This window comes from Silurus meridionalis, chromosome 8 (genome assembly GCF_014805685.1).
Source record: "Silurus meridionalis isolate SWU-2019-XX chromosome 8, ASM1480568v1, whole genome shotgun sequence".
NCBI classification, from domain to species: Eukaryota; Metazoa; Chordata; class Actinopteri; order Siluriformes; family Siluridae; genus Silurus; species Silurus meridionalis.
The window spans coordinates 24,142,851-24,165,014 of NC_060891.1; the positions used below are offsets into that span (position 1 = coordinate 24,142,851).

General features: G+C 38.4%; 1 protein-coding gene across 2 annotated transcripts; it reads left to right on the plus strand.

Annotated features, from left to right (window-relative positions):
* The first annotated feature begins 1,504 nt into the window (after positions 1-1,504).
* On the plus strand, positions 1,505-21,735 carry entpd6 (ectonucleoside triphosphate diphosphohydrolase 6). 2 transcript variants are annotated; one of them, XM_046856510.1, is made up of 14 exons: positions 1,505-1,658; positions 5,530-5,852; positions 6,942-7,018; positions 8,911-9,054; positions 9,925-10,000; positions 12,302-12,337; positions 13,558-13,646; positions 15,131-15,210; positions 15,871-15,935; positions 16,382-16,480; positions 17,300-17,440; positions 17,544-17,600; positions 18,237-18,349; positions 21,445-21,735. In XM_046856510.1, exons 2-14 carry the CDS (start codon positions 5,534-5,536, stop codon positions 21,526-21,528), a joined length of 1,380 nt encoding a protein of 459 aa, XP_046712466.1. In that variant the 5' UTR covers positions 1,505-1,658; positions 5,530-5,533; the 3' UTR covers positions 21,529-21,735. The 2 variants fall into 2 exon arrangements, with proteins under 2 accessions (XP_046712466.1, XP_046712465.1); XM_046856509.1 differs by having other exon boundaries at positions 1,506-1,658; positions 16,379-16,480.
* The last annotated feature ends 429 nt before the right edge of the window (positions 21,736-22,164 follow it).

Here is a 22,164-nt window from a genome sequence, read left to right on the forward strand (position 1 = left end):
GGTTTGACCAGTTACGTTTTTATCCTCTCATAAATAAAAAGGAACTGATTTTGCACAATGTAGTTGAGTAAAAAGTTGAAGTAAAAGTCTTCCCAAATGGAAACACTTCAGGAAAGTATAGACATACATAGAAAAAAAAGCTACATAAGTACATTAAATTACATTTACTTCATTATTGTCCACCACTGTTGACTTTAATGGTGGCTGATTGAGCACACTTTTCCAGAAGCTTGAAGATTATCACTGAAATGATGAATGAAAAGTTCCTATTTAATGCGTGATTTATCCAACAGTGAAGTGAGGGATAGTAGAAAGATATATAGCAATATATGCATACATTGAATTCTCAAAACCATGTCTTTTTTTCTAGGAAACAGTATCGATGTACATTTCTTAGATGTTGCAATGTATGGTATGTGCTTTCATGACAGAAGTAGTCAAACCAGACCAGGAAATAATGAATAAGCCTCCCAAATATTTGGCCTTCCTGTAATAGAACCAGTTCCTCAAATCAGTGTTTTAAATGTGACACTTAGGGTACGAAAAAAAAGCCTGTGTTTTGTGAAGGCACATTTTAAATATATATATATACTTTTGGTCTGTACTGTATATATATATATATATATATATATATATATATATATATATATATATATATATATATATATGTTTGGACACACCTTCTCATTCAAAGAGTTTTCTTTATTTTCATGACTATGAAAATTGTAGAGTCACACTGAAGGCATCAAGGGCTATTTCACCAAGAAGGAGAGTGATGGGGTGCTGCGCCAGATGACCTGGCCTCCACAGTCACCGGACCTGAACCCAATCGAGATGGTTTAGGGGTGAGCAGAGTGAAGGCAAAAGGGCCAACAAGTGCCAAGCATCTCGGGAACTCCTTCAAGACTGTTGGAAGACCATTTCAGGTGACTACCTCTTGAAGCTCAACAAGAGAATGCCAAGAGTGTGCAAAACAGTAATCAAAGCAAAAGGTGGCTACTTTGAAGAACCTAGAATATGACATTTTTCAGTTGTTTCACACTTTTTTGTTATGTATATAATTCCATATATAATTCCACATGTGTTAATTCATAGTTTTGATGCCTTCAGTGTGAATCTACAATTTTCATAGTCATGAAAATAAAGAAAACTCTTTGAATGAGAAGGTGTGTCCAAACTTTTGGTCTGTACTGTATATATATATATATATATATATATATATATATATATATATATATATATATATATATATATATATATATATAAAAGGAAAAACGTGATTGAAATAAATACAGTTATATCAGTAAGTAAATCCTGGTGTGCATTCTATTCTTATGTCAGGGACAATTTGGATATAAAGTAATCATCATTGTTTGTAATTGTTTTTTTGTTTTTTATTATTCATTCATTTCTTTCTTATTTTCTTTTTAGTTTGTTAAATAATTCAATGAAATCAGTAGACTCCGACTCCACGTCCACCTCCACGTCATCATCCCGCCCCCTTCCTGCGTCATCAACGTGCGACACAGGCGGGGCTGTCACAGTATTACCTGGCGTTCTTTATCTCCCCAAATGTCTGTTCATGTCTTTATCATGAAGAACAACCTGAAGAAGATTTCGACACGACGAGAACACACGACTTGCCCAGTCAAAACGAGGTAGTTAGCCGAATTTCTTTGATTTAATAAGAATATATACACCGACCTCTTATAGCAAGCGCGTTTTTTTACTATGGCTGTATCCTATATTGCTGTTTAGTAAGCAAGTAGGATACGAGGCTTTTTTTTTGGATACAGCCAGCAGTTAGTACTAGTATTATTTAATGTTTGTACAGTACTTGTTTGTAAAATGTAAATTGTATTATATAGTTACATGGCTCTATTAAGATTGCAAATCAGAACAAGTAGTTTTTAATATTTAATTTTTTAGATATTTTCTATTATTTTTCCTTAGTTTATTATGTCTCCTTGTTTTTGAGTCTATTATTATTATTATTATTATTATTATTATTATTATTAATAATAATAATAAAAATAAGTCTGAGATTCCTGAATATGTCTATTGCTTGTCGGTGGAGATTATTATAACAGCTAATGGGGAATATTTGTTCTGAAAGCACATATGGATTTTATGGTTAGGTGTCCACAAACTTTTGGCCCTATAGTGTATGTGTAGAGAGAGTATAGCACATGTGGATGGATAAAGAGAGTGTGTGGTGTTCATGAAGTAAAAGGGTGTGTTACAGGTGACTGAGGAAGAGAAGAATAGGCTGGGGTTCATAAATATTAAAACAGTCAAAGTGTGTGTGTGTGTGTGTGTGTGTGTGTGGCGGAAGTCCCCAAGTTTTTTGAATTAAGACTTAGTTTCCTGCAAGACATTTATTTTATGGACCGGGGCAGAGGGGGTGGTTTGTTATCTAGGGTCCAGGGTACTATTATTCATAATGTGATTTAATTATTCATTTAATTACATACAGTGAGGAAAATAAGTATTTGAACACCCTGCTATTTTGCAAGTTCTCCCACTTAGAAATCATGGACGGGTCTGAAATTGTCATCGTAGGTGCATGTCCACTGTGAGAGACATAATCTAAAAAAAAAAAATCCAGAAATCACAATGTATAATTTTTTTTAACTATTTATTTGTATGATACAGCTGCAAATAAGTATTTGAACACCTGTCTATCAGCTAGAATTCTGACCCTCAAAGACCTGTTAGTCTGCCTTTAAAATGTCCACCTCCACTACATTTATTATCCTAAATTAGATGCACCTGTTTGAGGTCGTTAGCTGCATAAAGACACCTGTCCACCCCATACAATCAGTAAGAATCCAACTACTAACATGGCCAAGACCGAAAGAGCTGTCCAAAGACACTAGAGACAAAATTGTACACCTCCACAAGGCTGGAAAGGGCTACGGGGAAATTGCCAAGCAGCTTGGTGAAAAAAGGTCCACTGTTGGAGCAATCATTAGAAAATGGAAGAAGCTAAACATGACTGTCAATCTCCTCGGACTGGGGCTCCATGCAAGATCTCACCGTGGGGTCTCAATGATCATAAGGAAGGTGAGAAATCAGCCCAGAACTACAAGGGAGGAGCTGGTCAATGACCTAGAAAAGAGCTGGGACCACCGTTTCCAAGGTTACTGTTGGTAATACACTAAGACGTCATGGTTTGAAATCATGCATGGCACAGAAGGTTCCCCTGCTTAAACCATCACATGTCCAGTCACGTCTTATTTTGCCAATGGCCATTTGGATGATCCAGAGGAGTCATGTGAGGAAGTCATGTGGTCAGATGAGACCAAAATAGAACTTTTGGGTCATAATTCCACTAAACGTGTTTGGAGGAAGAAGAATGATGAGTACCATCCCAAGAACACCATCCCTACTGTGAAGCATGGGGGTGGTAGCATCATGCTTTGGGGGTGTTTTTCTGCACATGGGACAGGGCGACTGCACTGTATTAAGGAGAGGATGACCGGGGCCATGTATTGCGAGATTTTGGAGAACAACCTCCTTCCCTCAGTTAGGGCATTGAAGATGGGTCGAGGCTGGGTCTTCCAACACGACAATGACCCGAAGCACACAGCCAGGATAAACAAGGAGTGGCTCTGTAAGAAGCATATCAAGGTTCTGGCGTGGCCTAGCCAGTCTCCAGACCTAAACCCAATAGAGAATCTTTGGAGGGAGCTCAAACTCCGTGTTTCTCAACGACAGGCCAGAAACCTGACTGATCTAGAGAAGATCTGTGTGGAGGAGTGGGCCAAAATTTCCTGCTGCAGTGTGTGCAAACCTGGTGAAAAACTACAGGAAACGTTTGACCTCTGTAATTGCAAACAAAGGCTACTGTACCAAATATTAACATTGACTTTCTCAGGTGTTCAAATACTTATTTACAGCTGTATCATACAAATAAATAGTTAAAAAATCATACATTGTGATTTCTAGATTTTTTTTTTTAGATTATGTCTCTCACAGTGGACATGCACCTACGATGACAATTTCAAATACTTATTTTCCTCACTGTATATAATGAAAATGTAGCTTATCATAATGCAAAATCAGTGCATCATGGGCTTAAATTATTGATGCATAGAAAAAAAACACTGCGACCGAAACAAGTGCAGTAAATTGGCCCAGGAGGATGTCTTTTATTTTTTATTTATTTATATTATTATTTATTTAAAAAAATACAATCGAAAAATAATGAAAGCGAAAAATGACACCTCAGGAACTACTGCATTTATTAATTCCCAAGAAAGAAAGATGGAGACGGACAAGACAGACGCCAGTGATGCAGACGATACGGCTGAAAGCGAAATAGCGTCGAATACAAAGTTGTCTGATGTGTGCGATGTGTTGCTATTTCTCTCATTATCATAAATGACATGATAACAGGAGCTTTTTGTGTGTGTGTGTGTGTGTGTGTGTGTGTGTGTGTGTGTGTGTGTGTGTGTGAGGGCATAACTCACATTAGACTCAATTCATGGACTGTAGAGTTTTGTGTTTTTTTGTTATTGCACTTTAATTGGCAAAAGTCAATTAAAAATGACTAGTTTAAGATTTATATTTCCTTGTCCTTTTTCAACTACACTAGAATCCCCCCCCACACCCCCCACTGTGAAAAAAAGTAACTCTGTACATTTTTAAATGAGCTACTTACCTTTACTTGAGTAGATTTTCAGAGCGATGACTTTACTTGTACTTAAGTACAATTTCATTGAAATCCCTGCCCTATGAGACAGCTAAAAGTCAGATAAACCTGAGCAGACTGAAGGAGTCTGTGGGGTTTTGGGAAATAGAGCTTGAAAGTTTTAGGAGTTCGAACATGCCCTCATTCTGTGTACGGCCAATGAATCCTTTTGGGTGCATGAGCTTCTGTAAACAGGTCTGTGGTGAGTGTGGTGCATGCAGCATGAAAGCACTCTTGTGTTTTATGTTTATACACATGATGCAAAAAAATCTGGCATGTCGTATTACGCTTGGAAATGTGATCTATATTGTGGATATAAAGTTACAGGGTCTTGGACACATCTGCCTTAGAGAAGCAGGAGTGTGGGGAAATGAGTCTCGGGTCTACGATGGTGTATTAGGGCCACTTATTTCCGAAAAAAAACTCAAAACTTTCGAGTTTAAAATTTAAAACCTTCGAGGGAAAAAAACATTTTCGAAGAAATAAACTTGAAGTTTTATAAAAGTTTTTTTATAAATGTTTATAATGGGTTTATTATGTCCAATATCGGATTTTTAAAAATAACTGGGGGGGGGATTTCCGAGTTTAAAATGTAGAATTTTCAATTTGTAAGTCGAAATTTTAAAGTTTAAAACTTGTCTTGTTTTCTTATAGAGTTTTAAACTTGGAAATTTCAACTTACAACTTGAAAATTCCAAGTTTTACATTCGGAAATTCCCTGCCCCTCCCCTTTCTTTTTTAAAAATCCTTTATTGGGTCAGATCCAGGTCGTTCTCTCCGTGCATGAACCTCCTGAGGAAGCTCATGATTGTTTTCTTATCACGGTTCTGTAGGTAGATGACGGCCCAGAAGACGAAACCCTCCCCAAGCACGTTGTCCACCATCAAAGAGTGGACCACGAGCATGAAGATCCCAAAGCTGGCCTTCGTCTTTCTCCTGGTGGTCTGCCTTGTGGTGTACCTCACGTATGTGAAGCGCCATTTCGAGAGCACACAAATGTCCAAATCGCAACTGGAGCAGCTTTACAAATCAGAGCTCCACAAGAGGCCGACCTCAGCCGAGGTGGTCAGTGAAGTGTTCCACTATGGCATCATGTTTGATGCTGGAAGCACTGGGACAAGAATCCACATCTTTCAGTTTCAGTCGGATCCTAATGGTACACACACACACACACACACACACACACACACACACACCACAGGTTAAAGTGCAGTAGAGATCAGGGCTTCCCTCAGATCAGAATTATATCAGTGGTGAAATCAACAATAGGGACAGGAGGAGGTTCAAGTATTTTTCTCTCTCTCTCTCTCTCTCTCTGTGTCTCTTTTGACAGTGTTTGTCAACCTTTCTCTTGCTTTGTGTTTGTTTATGTCTGTCTCAGTGTCTGACTCTCTGTTTGTCTCTCTGTCTGACTGTGTCTGTCTGACTGTGTCTGTCTGACTGTGTCTGTCTGACTGTGTCTCACTCAGTGTCTCACTCAGTGTCTTACTCTGTCTCTGTGTCCGTCTCAGTGTTTGACTGTTTCTTTGTCTGCGTCTGCCTCTGCGCCCATGTCTGACTTTGTGTCTGGCTCTGACTCTGCAACTGTCTCTGTGTCTGTCTCTGCGTCCGTGTCTGACTTTGTGTCTGTCTCTGTCTCAGTGATTACTCTGTTTCTTTGTCTGTTTTTGTGTCTGTCTCTGACTGCGTCTGCCTCTGTGTCCCTTTCTGTCTCTGCCTCTGTGTCTGTCCTCTCGTCTGTGTCTTCCTCTGCGTCTGCCTCTGCTTTTGAATCTGCGTCTGTCTGCCTATTTCTATTTGTTCGTGTCTGTCAGTACCACAGAGATTGTCTCTGCCCCTGTGTCTGTGTCTCTCTCTTTTTATTTCTCTCTATTTTAATTTCTTTTTTCTGCATCTGTGTTTCTTTCTGTCTTTATCAGTATGTTTCTCTGACTTTAATGGGGCAGATTGTTGTATAAAGGTGTATCTCAGGCCAAAGTATTTGTTCATAGGTGTTATTATATGATTACGCAGACGACGCTGATGTTAGTGAAGTCATAGACTGAAACAATTCTGTGCATTTGCTGTTCTTGCAGTAAAACCCGTTTTCGCTTTTAAAGCACTTACTGCGTATTGTAATCGGATGGTCTAACCAGCTACAGATTAAATTTAAGAGTTACACCCTTTTATTTACAATTTGAGCTCTCTCTCACTGAGTCATAGACGCTGGTGTTCATCCTTAACTGGAATGTTTATGTTGTTGCAGCCGCTACGAAATTGGGCTCGGAGACGTTTAAAGCGATAAAACCGGGACTGTCTGCGTACGCCGACGATCCGCAAAAGGTAGGTCTCAATGCTAAAACGCACTCGGGCACACTCTCGAAGGGGAAAAAATCAAGGGGTTGAATTAAAACCATACATGGAAGAAGTGATGTGTGTGATTACTTGAATTTCATACATTAAATTGGCAGTATAGAAACATTACAGCGGTGGTCCCCAGCCTTTGGTCCACCACGAAACAGTTTCACGCATAGAGGGGTATGCAGGGGGCGGTGGGGGTTGGGCATTGGGGGTGCTTGATGCACATGCTTAACACCATAATGTGTATATCATATTGCCATTATACATATTATATGATGAAATTATTCATTTCATTATTAAAAATAATACATTTTAAAACATTTTACTCAACTGACCATAAAGCGGAATTAGTGGGAACTTAGTTTATCAATGCATAGGAAATAAAATGCGGAAGTGAATGCGATAATAAAAATATGAATAAAACGCCCTGCAGACCTCGAAAAATTAATAAAATGTAAATGATATTTACATTATTTCTTATATATATATATATATACAATTATTTCTTCGTGTGGCCCAGGATCGGTTTGTGGCCCAGTAGTTGACCTTGACATCCCATAAACTTCCCATAATATATCTAAAACAATAAGTTGTTTGACAGTTTGATATTTTGACAGTAATTTTGATACATTCATAAAAGTTATTGATGCTAATTTAAAAAACAACCCAACATTTTTAACATATACCTGATCGGTGATGTCGATGTGCTCGATGGACCCGAGGCAGAAGTTAGCGATGACGAAACCGCCGTTCCGACTCTCGGCATGACGCCCAATCTTTTCACTCTTTTCAATGTGGATTTATTAGAAAAGTGGAGCTTATTGTAACAGCGTATAGGGAATTAATGAGGAATTAGATGTTTAAAAACACATAAATATTAGGTGTCCATACAGTGTAAAGGGTTAATGATACAATTCTATACAATTGGAGTTTTCCAACTTCATCTCTACATTAAACCTATACCCAATTATTGAACCCTTATATTTAAGCACGCGATAACGGTTGAAAAAGCTTGTCAACACGTGTTTTTAGTTTTTTAAGCGACCAGAAATTGCAAAGTCTCCTGTCCGGGGAAAAAAGTTACCTCAGAATGTTACAAAGCGCTGACGCAGAAGTTTCCTTTCATAGTTGTGAATAATCACAATTATCATTCGTTTTTGATTATGTAAAAAGCCCACCAATGAGCGGTGATCTGGGTTACTGATCAGAAGGTCAGGGGGTTTAAGGCTACACCTACACTAATCCGGATACATTCGAAAACGTTGTTTTTGTCTACAAACGCTTGGCATCCACACCTCCGTTTTTAAACGCTTCCCAAAAGTTGCTCATCCACACAAACGTCTGGAAACGAGAACGTCCCTGTGCTGCGCATGCGCAAACGGCATACGGTTCTTCAAAACGTCGCGGCGAACAAATAAACACATGCCCTCGTTTTCACAGTTCACACTTCGACGTGTTTTTCAAAAAGAGTCGTTTTTCCGCTGAGTCGACAGAACGGAGAAAAAAAATCGCCTTCAAATAAAAACGTGTTAAAGTCAACATGGTCAAACCCTCAGAGCTGCCACTCTGGGGGCGCTTGAGCAGGGACCTTAATCGTCTGTCCTCCTTGGATGCTGTATCATGGCTGACCCTGCGCTCTGACCCCAGCTTTCTGACATTGCTGGTATTTGCGAAGAAAGTATTTCACTGTGCTGTTTCTTTTTCTTTCTTGCCTTTTTTTTGTGTGTGAGAACGAGTGCATTAAAAGCAGCCCTATGTTACAGCTGGAACTACCAGCTGAGCTGCTGTTACAACAAATTAGAGTTGAGCATTGAAGGCACCTTTGATGTGAGACGAGGTTTGACACGCACTCTTGTGATTCTGTCGTGTTGCAGTGTAAAGAAGGATTGTTGACGCTGTTGGAGGTGGCAAAGAAGACCGTGCCTCCCGATCAGTGGGGTTCAACCCCTCTTGCCCTGCGAGCCACAGCGGGACTCAGGCTGCTGCCAGGGGAGAAAGCAACACACCTCCTGGACACGGTCAGAGAACGACTACTTTATTAGTAGGAACATCTGTAAACCTGTTTATTTATGCTTTAATCCAGCCAATCAGGTAGCAGTCGAGCAATGCATAACATCATACAGTCTTTATAGCCAGTATAAAATCAGACAGCTGCTGAGATCCTGTTGGAGTTCACTATTTCTTTGTTAGAATTAATGAATGCAGTATGGGAGGAGTGAATGATTCATACTATTACAAGGAGGTGAACAGGATCTGTATGTACTCAGTTCTTGCCTAATTTACATTCTTGTGTAAACTGTGCTCGTCACTGAGGCGTCGCCACGTCATGAACGTGCTTCACCAGAGAAAGGGAATGTAAATTCACCTTTATAACTCCGGTATATAGTTAGATATTCGATTTTTAAGGTACACTACATAAAATATGGCAGACGAGATTTTCCAGTACACACTAATGCAAGAGTAAAAGTACGTTTGACAGGAAAAGGTTGTTGTTCTCTGTAAGTTCGGCATGTAGCGCAATGATTCTGCTCCTTAAACCGTCGTACCTGCCGATTCGACCTGCTTGTTTTTTGCAGTGACTGATGAGGAAATTAGAAGTTTGTCAGCCATGTTGCCAGACAGTGAGGCATCAGTGTCCTAATGTTTTTGGTCCCTAGTACTTAAACTTGCATCATACACTATATACTGATTGATGACCTTAAAAGCTATAGAGCACCTCAAACAAATTTAAGATCTATAGCATTAGTTTCAGTGAACCCAGGACCCAGAAGTAGATATCAGTTAGTTCTGCTCTGAAACCTGAAACATTTCTCCAACTGATCATTCTAAACTCAGATAGGAAATGGCCTTATTACATCTTTCTCCATGTTTTCCTCTGTCTATTCTAGGTGAAGGAGGTGTTTTCTAAGTCTTCGTTTCCTCATAGACCTGACAGCGTGTCAATCATGGATGGTACAGATGAGGGTATGTATAACTGTCGCATCTCATATTCTTTCCTACAGCCAGAGAGAACGGTTTTGGTGTAAAAAGTCCATTGTAGTTAAACAGCGCGATCTCGTAAACCAAACACTGGGTAGTATTTTGGGATTCTATCAAGTGCACACATGAAATCCCCACAATGCACCACTTTAGCTGTCCATGAAAGACATCATACATAGCGGGTTGATTTTTGCACTGTAGTCAGAAAACATAATCACATTTCTTGCTTGTGAGATCAGATCAGTGCTCCATGTGAAGCTTAATGTTGGCCGATTCGAGTGCCGCTGTTACCAAAAACGTTCAGCAACAAGGTGTTTTTCTGTTTACTGTGTGAAACTCGCTGTACAACTCTGTGGGGGGGTTCAGAGTGAAACCAAAAAATAGTGTTCAGCCGAGAAGTTCAGCTGAAATCAACATGCAAACAAAACTTCAGCTACTGACTTTACATACAAACGCATGCACAGCGATAAGTGATTCTAGAGTGTGTTCAGCACGTCTACATATCAAGGAAACCCGATTGCATCATGTAATTATAGCAATAACCTTGACTGGGTTGCGTGATGGACTTCGCCCAGTGAATTGACAGGCTTTTGAAAACTTGTGTGTGCATCCAGGAAGTGAACTCACTTGTGTAAAACCAAAGTGTTAAAATATGACATAACGGTGGACGTTGCTTCTAATAATAACAGTGTGTGTGTGTGTGTGTGTGTGTGTATATATGTATGTGTATATATATATATATATATATATATATATATATATATATATATATATATATATATATATATATATATATATATATATATATATATCAGTCTAAATTCATTCTCATGGTTCTTGAGTTTCACCCTAAACAGACTTTCTGTTGCAGAGAGTCGTACCCAGTCCTGTAACTCGACGTCACACGACTTCACGTTTTCTCTACCCATTGTCACATATAGAAATCGTTGTTGTATAACACATCCGGCAGCATCTAATGCATATACGAGGCTTTATTCCAATCCTTTAAGTATTTTTCCTGAGCAGTAACGAGTGCACAGGATAATGTCCCCACTTAATCTGCACAAACGGATTAACCGCCATTAATTCTCTAAGCAGCAAATGTCATTTTCTTTAAAGATTTGATCTTCTGTGAGAATTCAAACCTATTCAAGATTTAGATTTTGATAATATGAATATAATTTATAAGCTAAATGGCAAAGGTTATAACATTCCTTTTGTTAATAAACAACTTGTTGTGCATGCTTTAGAACATCCAAGAGACAAGGTAGATCTTGCACTTGTGTTCTAGCAATCTCTGCCATTTAAAGACCTTCAACCTTGTTCTCACTCTCTCGCTCTCTCTCTCTCTCTCTCTCGCTCTCTCTCTCTCGCCTCTCTCGCCTCTCTCTCTCTCTCTCTCTCGCTCTCGCTCTCTCTCTCGCTCTCTCTCTCTCTCGCTCTCTCTCTCGCTCTCTCTCGTCTGTTTTCTTGCTCACTCTCCCTGTCTGTCTTTCTGTTCCTTTCTGTATCTATCTTTCTCTTTGTCTTAGTCTGTTCTCTCTTTCACTTAATTATTCTCCCTTTTTCTCTCTGTCTGTTTTTCTGTCTCTCTCTGCCTCTCTATCCTTTGTCTGTCTCGGTATCTTTTTCGTCTGTCCCTCTGTCTGTCTTTTACTCTGTCTGTTTCTTTCTCTTTCTTTCTCTCTTTTTGTCTCTTACTCTCTCTGACTCTCTCTGTACCTCTCATTTTTTCTATTTTCTATTTCTTTGTTTTTGTTTCTCCCCGTTCTTTAACTGTGTTTGAAAAAACACTGACACTCAAGACGTCTTCTATTAAATATTACATCAGATAATTATTTAAGCTGAAAAACCCAAAATAGTTTTGGATAATGTGAAGTGTTCATAAACTGAAATAAATGTGAATAAACGTCCAAGCCAACAACAAATAAATAAATTATCTCTTTACTTCTATCGTTCGTGTAACAGCGACTCTCTGAGCTACAGAAATGAACACTTTCTGACCAATCAGATTTGAGAAGTGAAAACCGATGTTGTAGTGGGGTAGCGGTTAAGATTTTGGACTTCTGTTTAAAAGGTTGGGAGTTCAAATCCCATCACTGCCAAACTGCCACTGCTGGGCCCTTGAGAAAGGCCCTTGACCCTCAACGGCTCATTTATATAAGTGAAATCATTGTTATTTCAAGTCATTGTTAATGTAAATGTGATGGATACGGAGTTTGGTGTTAATCTGCACAATAATTCAAGCACTAATGATTGTGTGCTGTGTTTTTTGTTGTTGTACAGGAGTGTCTGCTTGGATCACCGTAAACTTTTTATTAGGTGAGAGACTGGAATTCGATCCTCCTTCATTCAGAAACTAAGCGCTGACTGCATTTTGTTTGGGAGTCGAATGAAGATAAAATCCATGAAGAAATAATGACAGGAATTTCTGTGCCTGTTTATTTTACTGAGTCATTTCTGCTATAAAAATCTCTGCTTTTCATTCTTTCTCCTACTTTTTTTCCTTTTTATTTATGTTAAGTGTTTGCTTTCTAGCATTTTCTTTACAACCTCATCTTTACTTTCTTTGCTTTTTTCCTTTTAAAAATTATTTTTTTTATTATTATTTCACGCTTCTTGTTTCTTCTTTATTGACTGTACATTTACTTTCCTTTTAATTGTTTTCTTTCTTGTTAGCCCCCTCCCCCCTTCTTTTTCTTTCTTTTGGTAATATAATTTATTATTTATATATATATATATATATATATATATATATATATATATATATATATATATATATATATATATATATATATATATATATATATATATATATATATATATATATATATATATATATATATATATATATATATATACATACAGTGGAACCTCAGAGCTGGCGAGGTTAGGGACCAAGACCGGTCGAGTTCAATTTTCGTGACCTTTGATACGCCTTCCAACCCAGTAAAACCCAAAGAACACTATACAAAATCGATTTAAATGAGTAAATAACACTATTTCACTCCATAACACTTAATTATTAGACTATTTTAACAATACTTTATGTAAATTAACAGCATTACAATGCTTAATAAAAAGAAATAAAGTACAGGTACAGTGAAGTATGCAGTAGAGAAGTACAGAAAATACAGTACAATACAGTACAGAAAATACAGTAATGGGTACTCACTTTATATAGTATGCTGAAGTGTGTTTTAATGAGATAAACCTTGATTAGAAATGTTAAAACTAGCGTTTTGAGCAGCTCGCGGTTGCTCACAAGCCGATCTGAATGAGAGTCGCCGGTCGGAATGAAAGTCGCGAGCATGCGAGGTCGCGAGCGCTGAGGCCGCAAGCTCCGAGGTTCCACTGTGTGTGTGTGTGTGTGTGTGTATGTATAAATATATATTTTGCTTTCTAAAATAAAAACTGTTTTTATTTTAATTTCATTTTATTTATAAGTTCCTTCTTCATTTTTATACGCTTTATGACTGCTCCTCTTTCTCGTTTTCTCTCTCTCCCTTCATTCTCTCATTCTTTCCATCTCTCTGGTTCAGGTGGTCTTCATGGGTCTGATGTTCCCACAGTGGGCATGCTGGATCTAGGAGGTGGCTCGACCCAGATCACTTTCTCACCACAGGATGAGGTTCGACACACACACACACACACACACACACACACACACACACATAGTGGTAATGCCTCATAATGAAGCCATGTCTCACTTAACAAACTATCAGGACAACCTCCTGTCTTCTACTATAATCTGCAAATGTCCTGCTAATCCCACAGAAAGATAGGGAAAGAGAGAGAGAGAGAAAGAAGGATAGGGCGGGATGAAGAGACTATTTCTTTTTAATAGGTCACAACATGAATATTAGGATTTAGGAAACTAATTTATCCTGTGATTAGACGTGTCTCCACCCTGTGACTTAATCTGAGTGAAATTTGTATATGTGGTTTATACATTTTGTGCGTTTGCAGTCAAATATATTTTTACATTTATCCATTACAATTTTCTTTTACATATCCGCAAGGATTGGCACCAAAACCGTAGCTACAGTACATTTATTTACTGTACAGCTAAATAATTTTAGCTCTATTTATACACTTGTAGGTTTTGTATCTCTATAGGCACTGGAATTTCCTACCTTTTCTAGAGGGGTGTAACAGTACACAACATTCACGGTTTGGTACATCCCTCGGTTTTAAATGTCACTGTTCGGTTCAATTTCGGTACAGGAAGAAATGCAAAACATAAAATTAAAATTTTTTATTAATGCAGTTTATTATTATTAACATTTGTAAAGCATCAACAGTTTACATTTTTAAATGTTTTTTTTAAAAGTGTAATTTTTAAACCCGTTTGGTTTAAATAAAAGATCAAATATATATATTTTTTATATTTTATAAAAATCTAATATATACATATTACCGTATTTTCCGGACTATAAGGCGCAACTTTTTTCCCACGATTTGAACCCCGGCGCTTAAACAACGAAGCGGCTAATTTATGGATTTTTCCTGGGTTTAACATTAGACCAATGAAATTGCGGAACGGGTTCAGGTGAACCAGTGAAACTCTTTATATTAAATCAGATGCGCTCCCACTGAATCGGGCCGCACCACATCATAAATATGGATGATGTTCCTCTGATGTTTGACCTGCCGCTCACTCGGACTGTCTACAGGAAATGCGAATCATTCGACACGCTGAAAACAACCGGGCATGAAAAAACACACTTCACCTGTGTTCTGAGCTGCACAGCATCAGGAGAAAAGCTTCACCGATGGTGATTTTTTGCCAAAAATCGATGCCAAAAGAAAAACTCTCGAGAGAAATAGTTGTGAAAGGAAGGAGGAAGACAGTGAACAATGACTTACTTGGTAGGCTACTGTTTAGATACAAGCCGTGTAACAGACACTGTCTTTATTTAAAGCCTGTGTAAAGTTCATTAGTTTCAAAGTAGGCAATGTGAGGGAACTCATGTAAAAAGGATTGCATTCGGTTCACATGTTCACGGTACCAAAAGCCCTCCACTGAAACGGTTTATTATGAATAAGTGTATCGTTACACCCCTACTAGATTGTTGAAAAAGTTTTCCTGACTTATGTTGTGATTCCTCACAGAAAACCATCCAGACCTCCCCGATCGACTACGTGACGTCGTTTCAGATGTTCAACACCAGCCACAATCTATATTCCCACAGGTAAAGTGGGCGGGGCCTGGCAAATGAATTTGATCACATAAGTTGTGTTGTAAAAGATCTAATGAAAACTCACAAATATTTTGCGTAATTAGACGTATGAATATATTGTGTGTGTGTGTTAGAGAGAGAGAGAGAGAGAGAGAGAGAGAGAGAGAGAGTGTGTGTGTGTGTGTGTGTGTGTGTGTGTGTGTGTGTGTGTGTATCATAGCTCCCACACTAATGATTACAGGACGGACACTCAATAATTTTTATTTAGAAATTCTAAAATAGATAACTGGTTTCATTGATCCAAGTCAATAGTTAAGTCGAGTCGTTCCAACCATATTCAGTGCAGAAAAAAGTACTTTTCTTTCTTTCTTTCTTTCTTTCTTTTTATTTCCTTTTTCTCTTTTTCATACATTTCTCTTTACTTTCCTTGCTTTTTTATATTTCTACTCCCCACACCCTTCCATCTCTTTCTTTCTTTCTTTCTTTCTTTCTTTCTTTCTTTCATACTTTTTCTTTTCATACTTTCTTTCTTTTCATACTTTCTTCCTTTAGCTTTGTAAGATGATATTGAGTATATTTATGATGATTTCTTTGCTTATCTGTAAGGAACCCTTGTTCCACCTCCACATGTGATGAAATGATAATATTTGCTCCCTCTGTTCCTCTCTGCAGCTACCTGGGACTTGGTTTGATGTCTGCCAGACTGGCTGTGTTAGGAGGGGTTGAAGGACAGCCTGGTACGTGCTCTTTCAATCTCTACTCATCTTTGGCTTTGAAAGACCTCATCCCCTCCTCCAATAAATAAGCCATTATCTAATCTCTTAACACCAAAGATTAATTTCTTGGAGGCCAGCTGTTGCACTGATTTAGCTCAGGCTCGAAACGATGCTGCAGTTTGCCGCTCGGATTAGTGTTTTATACACTTGAAATTTTAATCAGATTTTTTTTTTATGTGGTGGTGTTCTTATATAACGTTATCCTGGTTCTATCAATGTGCTTTATGGATATGCACTATATAGCATTATGAATGTAGCAGTTTAAATGATAGTCATGTTTTAAATATTAATTGTAGATGTTCAAAAGCTGATATTCCATTTCAAGCTTTAGAAAAAATGTAACACTTTGCAAGGTGTGTAATGTTAATTTCCCGATGGTGTTTCATTTTTGTTTCTTCATCCAGTAGGGGGCGGTCAGGAGCTAGTGAGTCCGTGTCTGGCTCCAGATTACACCGGAGAGTGGGAGCATGCAGAGGTCATCTACACACTAAAGGGTCAGAAAGCAGGTACGGCTTGTTTCAGTTCACACCTTCCACACTTCCCCTAAAGCCTAGAACTAATTTAGTCCTACCTTTGTGGTCATTAGTGTGACTCCCCCAATCCAGTCTCAAATCATACTTTATTAAATTACTTAATGCAGCCCAGTTTCTTTTGGCCCCTTTGCTTCTCTAATGTGACCAAATCCCAAATCCACTTTACCTCACCAGTAAAGTCTCAGTTATGTTTACCAAACTCCCTCAGGAGGTCCAGTCTCAATCCCATCTACCACACTCCCTCAGTGGTCCAGTCTCAATTTCCTTAACCACACTCCCTCCAGAAGTCAAGTCTCAATTTGCTCAACCATACTTTCTTAGTGGTTCAGTCCCAATTCCTTCAACCACCCTCCCTCAGGAGGTCTAGTCCCAGTTCTTTCTACCACGCTCCCTCAGGAGGTCTAGTCCCAATTCTTTCTACCACGCTCCCTCATTGGTTCAGTCCCAATTTCTTCAACTGCACTCCCTCATTGATCCAGTCCCAATTTCCTCTACTACACACACACTCCGTGGTCCAATTCCAATTCCCTCTGTTACATTTTCTCAGTGGTTTAGTTCCAAATCCTTTACCCATACTCACTCAGTGGACCAGTCCGAATTTTCTCTACCACACTCCCTGACTGTCCTTATGGGGGACTGTGTTGTTGAGTGCATCAACTTTCCCACATTTACTTGTTAAAAATCCACATTTGTGCAGTAGATGTTGTGTGTAACTGCTTTACCTGTTTAGCTGCTGAGGCTCAGGCCTGTCCTATATTTTCAAATCGTCGTTGTTGATTTTTTGCGTTTCAGGAGAGCCCATCTACGAGTCTTGTTTGAGCAAAGTAGAGAAGATGATTTACAAACGAGTGCAGAAAGCAGAAGAGGTAAAGCACATGGAGTTCTATGCATTCTCGTATTACTACGACCGCGCTGTGGACCTGGGCCTCATCGGTACGCACTGTTTATCGTAGTATCGCTGATTTCTTCTCACGTATCTCGCTTTGTATCTCATCATTAACACTTTATCGGTATCACTCCTGTGTTTTTGACTCAGATGAGAAGAACGGAGGATCCCTTCGAGTAGGCGACTACATAGCTGGTGCCAAAACAGGTAAGAGGAACTGAGAGTAAAGGGCCTTGCTTAAGGGCCCAACAGTTGTATATTGGTCCTGCTGGGATTTGTACTCATGATCTTTAAATCCAATGCTTTACCTACTGACCTACCACTTCCCCATCTCATTTTATAAAGGATATACAATTCATTTTAGACTTGCTCCATCATATATATTACAGGAACTCTAAAGTACACACATGCTTTATTATAATGATGATATATATTTAGCATCATTGTAATGGTGCCTCTCAGGCGGAGTTTGTTTTGGTCTGCTATTAGGAGTGCTAGATATTAGAAAGAATAAAAAAGTACTTAAATGGAAATTAATAGTTTAAATAAAAGAATGGTGTCACAATATGTACAAATGTGCCCCCATCTTTACCCTTAAAATCAACAAAACAAAAAAAAAAAACAGCTTTGAAAGAGCCCAAAAAAAGCAGTAAACTTGAGCTGTATGGCATTCATTTGCATACTGAAACCTGATTGGCTTGTACATTTTATGACCCAACACTTTTTTTAACTACTGCTGAGTTTTAGCTGTAGGATTCACTGGATTTCCTGCAATTCTTTTTTTACCTTTGATTTGTTGAAACTCCAGAAACGTTGAATGATCTGTTTGTATTGAATGTGCAGTGTGTAAGAACATGGAGGCCAGTTCAGGAGAAAACCCTTTCCTCTGTCTGGACCTCACCTACATCTCAGTGCTGCTGCAGGAGCTTGGCTTCCCCCTTGAGAAAGAGCTGAAGGTATAAACACACTCACGCATGCACACAGAAACATCACACAGACAAAGTTGCTCATGGACACACACAGATCACACACATTTTTCCCAGTTGCTTTGGAGCATTTCCCTAATCATCCTTGCAAACCAAATGCATTTTTGCACTTTACGGAGAATTTCTTGCAGAAGCCTGTACTTTTCTCAAAATCCAAAGCTCATCTCTCAGAAGTAAGTATTTTTGGCAATTAGGGTTGCAACTAACGATTATTTAGAAAATGTATTAATTTACTATTACTATTTTTTATTTATATTGGAGGGGGGAAAAAAATAATCGCCAGCAATCGGATCAAAATTGAAGTTGCCTTAAAACCATCGATTAATCAGTTATTAATGACAAAAATCGATTAATCGTCTGATTAATCGGTTTCTAAAATAACAATAATAATAATAATAATAAAAATAAATAATCGCTAGTAATCAGATTCAAAATTTAAGCTGTTTTTCTTAATAAAACTATATAGAACTCTAATTCAGGGTATTTATTTATAAAAGTGTACTTTAAAAATGCCAACACCTCCAACACCTTTAAAATCTAAATCTTTAATTTAGGCATTTTAAAGCTTATAGTGGCCATTTGTTGAGGAGTGTATGGGGGATTTCTCCTTTGAACAACATCATGCTGAGTTGCTTCTTTCTGTAAAAACTAAAACAAAGGATTTGAGTATGCAAGGTGCAAATTATGTTAATCAACATTTGTATTGTTTTTAATTATAATTGTAGACAGCAAGTTGACAATCATACTTAAAAAAAAAATACAGACATTTTGCTTGGTTGTAAAGATACAGTGTATATAGTGAAGCATCTAGAACAGTGGTTCTTAACCTGGGTTCGATCGAACCCCAGGGGTTCGGTGACTCAGTCTCAGGGGTTCGGCGGAGGTCAAGAAACACACCCGACTCATATGATTTGAGAGTGGCACTTGCCAAGGTGAAGCCGTGCATTTCGGAACTGGTCTCTGAAAGGCAACAGCAGAAGTCACACTGATTTGCAGTGAATATTCATTATTATGTTTTTGTGTGAAAACCATGTTTTAATGGTTTTGTTCTTTAAACACAGTGATGTTGATGCACGGTTCATTTCGTGCACTAGTAAAATATATACCTATGTTTTGAATGTGAAAAAAAATCATATTTTATTTTTCCAATTAAGAAGGGTTCGGTGGATGCGCATATGAAACTGGTGGGGGTCAGTACCTCCAACAAGGTTAAGAACCACTGATTTAGAATTTATAATTCATTTCATTTGTATAATAATTAAATGATCTATGCATCAATTTAATATACAAGCATTTGAACGTAGTGAAGCCGCAGCAAAGCACGTTAGAAAACAGATAAGTTACTGTTGTAGTAGGTGAACGCTATAAAAAGAGAGTGGAACGGAGAAACGCAGCGAGCTAACAGGCTTTATAAAAGAAAAAATATGCGTTGGTGTACAAACGCATAATTATTCGCTGAAAACCACAACAGCGTCTGCACTCCTTTACTGTCGCTGTTATTTGCTGCTTTTATATTTAGCGCTTGTTCGCACCGTTTTAATCGAATCGAATGCGAGTCATGACAGAACAGACATAGTGCGACTGTCCTTAAGTTATAAAATGTTTACACAATACCCCAGCTATTACGGTTTCACAAGCCAGTGCACTCTTAGTGCCGGTCCCAAGCCCGGATAAATGGGGAGGGGCATCCAGCATAAAAACATGTGCCAAATCAAACATGCGGATCATGAATACGGCTGATCCGCTGTGGCGCCCCCTAATGGGAGAAGCCGAAAGAAAGTTTTACACAATAGCACTTGATTAAACTACACCCTTTTTACAGGATGAGGATTCTACAGTTTCTGCTCACCGTGCTGATGTTTCGCCTTCATTCTTAACGCTGTGTTTACTTTGACTCTGTACTGTACACCATTTTTCACGAGGCTGTGTTATCACGCCGTCACGCTAACCCGCATCCCGAGATTATCGATTGGTTGTTAAAGCCCAAGTGTCAATGAAAATTTCACTGCCATCAAAATAACAAGTCCTTTTGTCATTGTTAACAAACAAGATACGAAAAAGTATGAAATTTGATTTGAGTGATTTCCAGGTTTGGATTAGTATTGGGGAAAACATTGAGTATTGAACAAATATTTGTGTTTCCATACTATTGCTCGATTCAGATTTCTAAAATCTAATGAATAATCTGTAAAAATATTTTTTTATAGAACAAAGGCTTATCCAAAACATTTAAAATTTTGTCCAAAACGCTTCACACTTTCCTATTCAATCATTTTCCAAAAGTTGCTCATCCACACTGAGAACGTTCCCTGTACTGTGCGTGAGCAAAACGTAAGATGCTCCGATCCGCGTCATATCCCCGCCGTTTATTTACTTTTCTACCCTTTGAAACGTCACGTCAATGACTTAAAACTCGAAAAAAGCCTCAGTTTTACAGACTAACATGACATGAAAACGCCGTGTCAGTGTGGACAAAAGTCCAAAATGAATAGAAAAATATGTTTTAAAACACAGATTTATTCTGAACATGGCCAAAAATCTTATTTTTTGGTGGAGATCTAAAGATCGGCGCTAGACCTGTGATTGGTTGCTACGTTACAGTGGTGGACAAAAACAATGTAATTCGTTACTGTAATGAAATACTGAAATATTTTCATTTGGGTACACTTTTACTGCTAGTTTTATTACAGCATTTATTTACTCAACTACATATTAAGATCTAAGATTTTTTCAAATTAAGCAAAGAGTCTTGTGACAAAAATGATAACAGGAACATTATAGTCGTAATAAATCATAATATTTTGCATACTTAAGTGCATTTCTAGTCCTATTTTAGCATTTTAACTTTGACTCAACTACATTGTTTGCGTACTTCGTCTGGCATTGTTACGTTGTGAGGCGGCAGTTGCCATGACAGTACAGCGCCTCGATCGTGCGACCAAACGCATGGAAAACATGTTATAGTTGGAATATGGTCTTAAAAATCTTTTGCATATTTGAGTCTGGAATTTTGAAATGGAAAAATTAGCGATTTTTGATCTACACTAACCTTGTATGTGTTTCAGCTGGCCAGAAAAATCAACGACGTGGAGACGAGCTGGGCTTTAGGAGCCACCTTCTATTACATGGAGTCTCTCCACAGACACTAACCAGCTCCGGTGTTCACTTTTTGAGTGCAAAAGACTATTACGAAGGAACAGGTAAATACGAGAACAATCTTCAAGCGCCGGATCAGGAGAGTGCTGATGTAGGATCAGCTCATTTGTAGCTCATGGAGATTAAACCTGTAAAGGAACAACTGGTCCCAGACCAGCACTCTGATGAAGAAAAAAATAAAGCACTAGCGTTGCATTCGATGCAAACATTGTTTACATGCACACAACAGCCCAAACGTACTATAAAGAAGGTTGATGAAGTTGTTCCTTTATTTTTACAATGAAAAAGACATTTAAAGACACTTTCAAATGCGCTTTTCTTCAAAGACACTGTGGATCAAAAGATGTCACCTCACCTCATCTGTCACATCATCTTCTCGGGTTCCAGTCTGTTCGGAATTTCTGTACATTTTTGTCCGGGTGGGTTTCCTCCAGGCTTTCAAGTTTCCTTTAACACAGTACAGTACGTGTTCTTATGTGAAGGTGTGCATATGACTGTGTGTGTGTGTGTGTGTGTGTGTGTGTGTGTGTGTACTCAGGACGTACTCTCGCTGACTCCAACGCAGTGTTCTGGAATATTCTCTGTATCCACCATGACTCATATAAATGATACAAATACTGAAAATATTC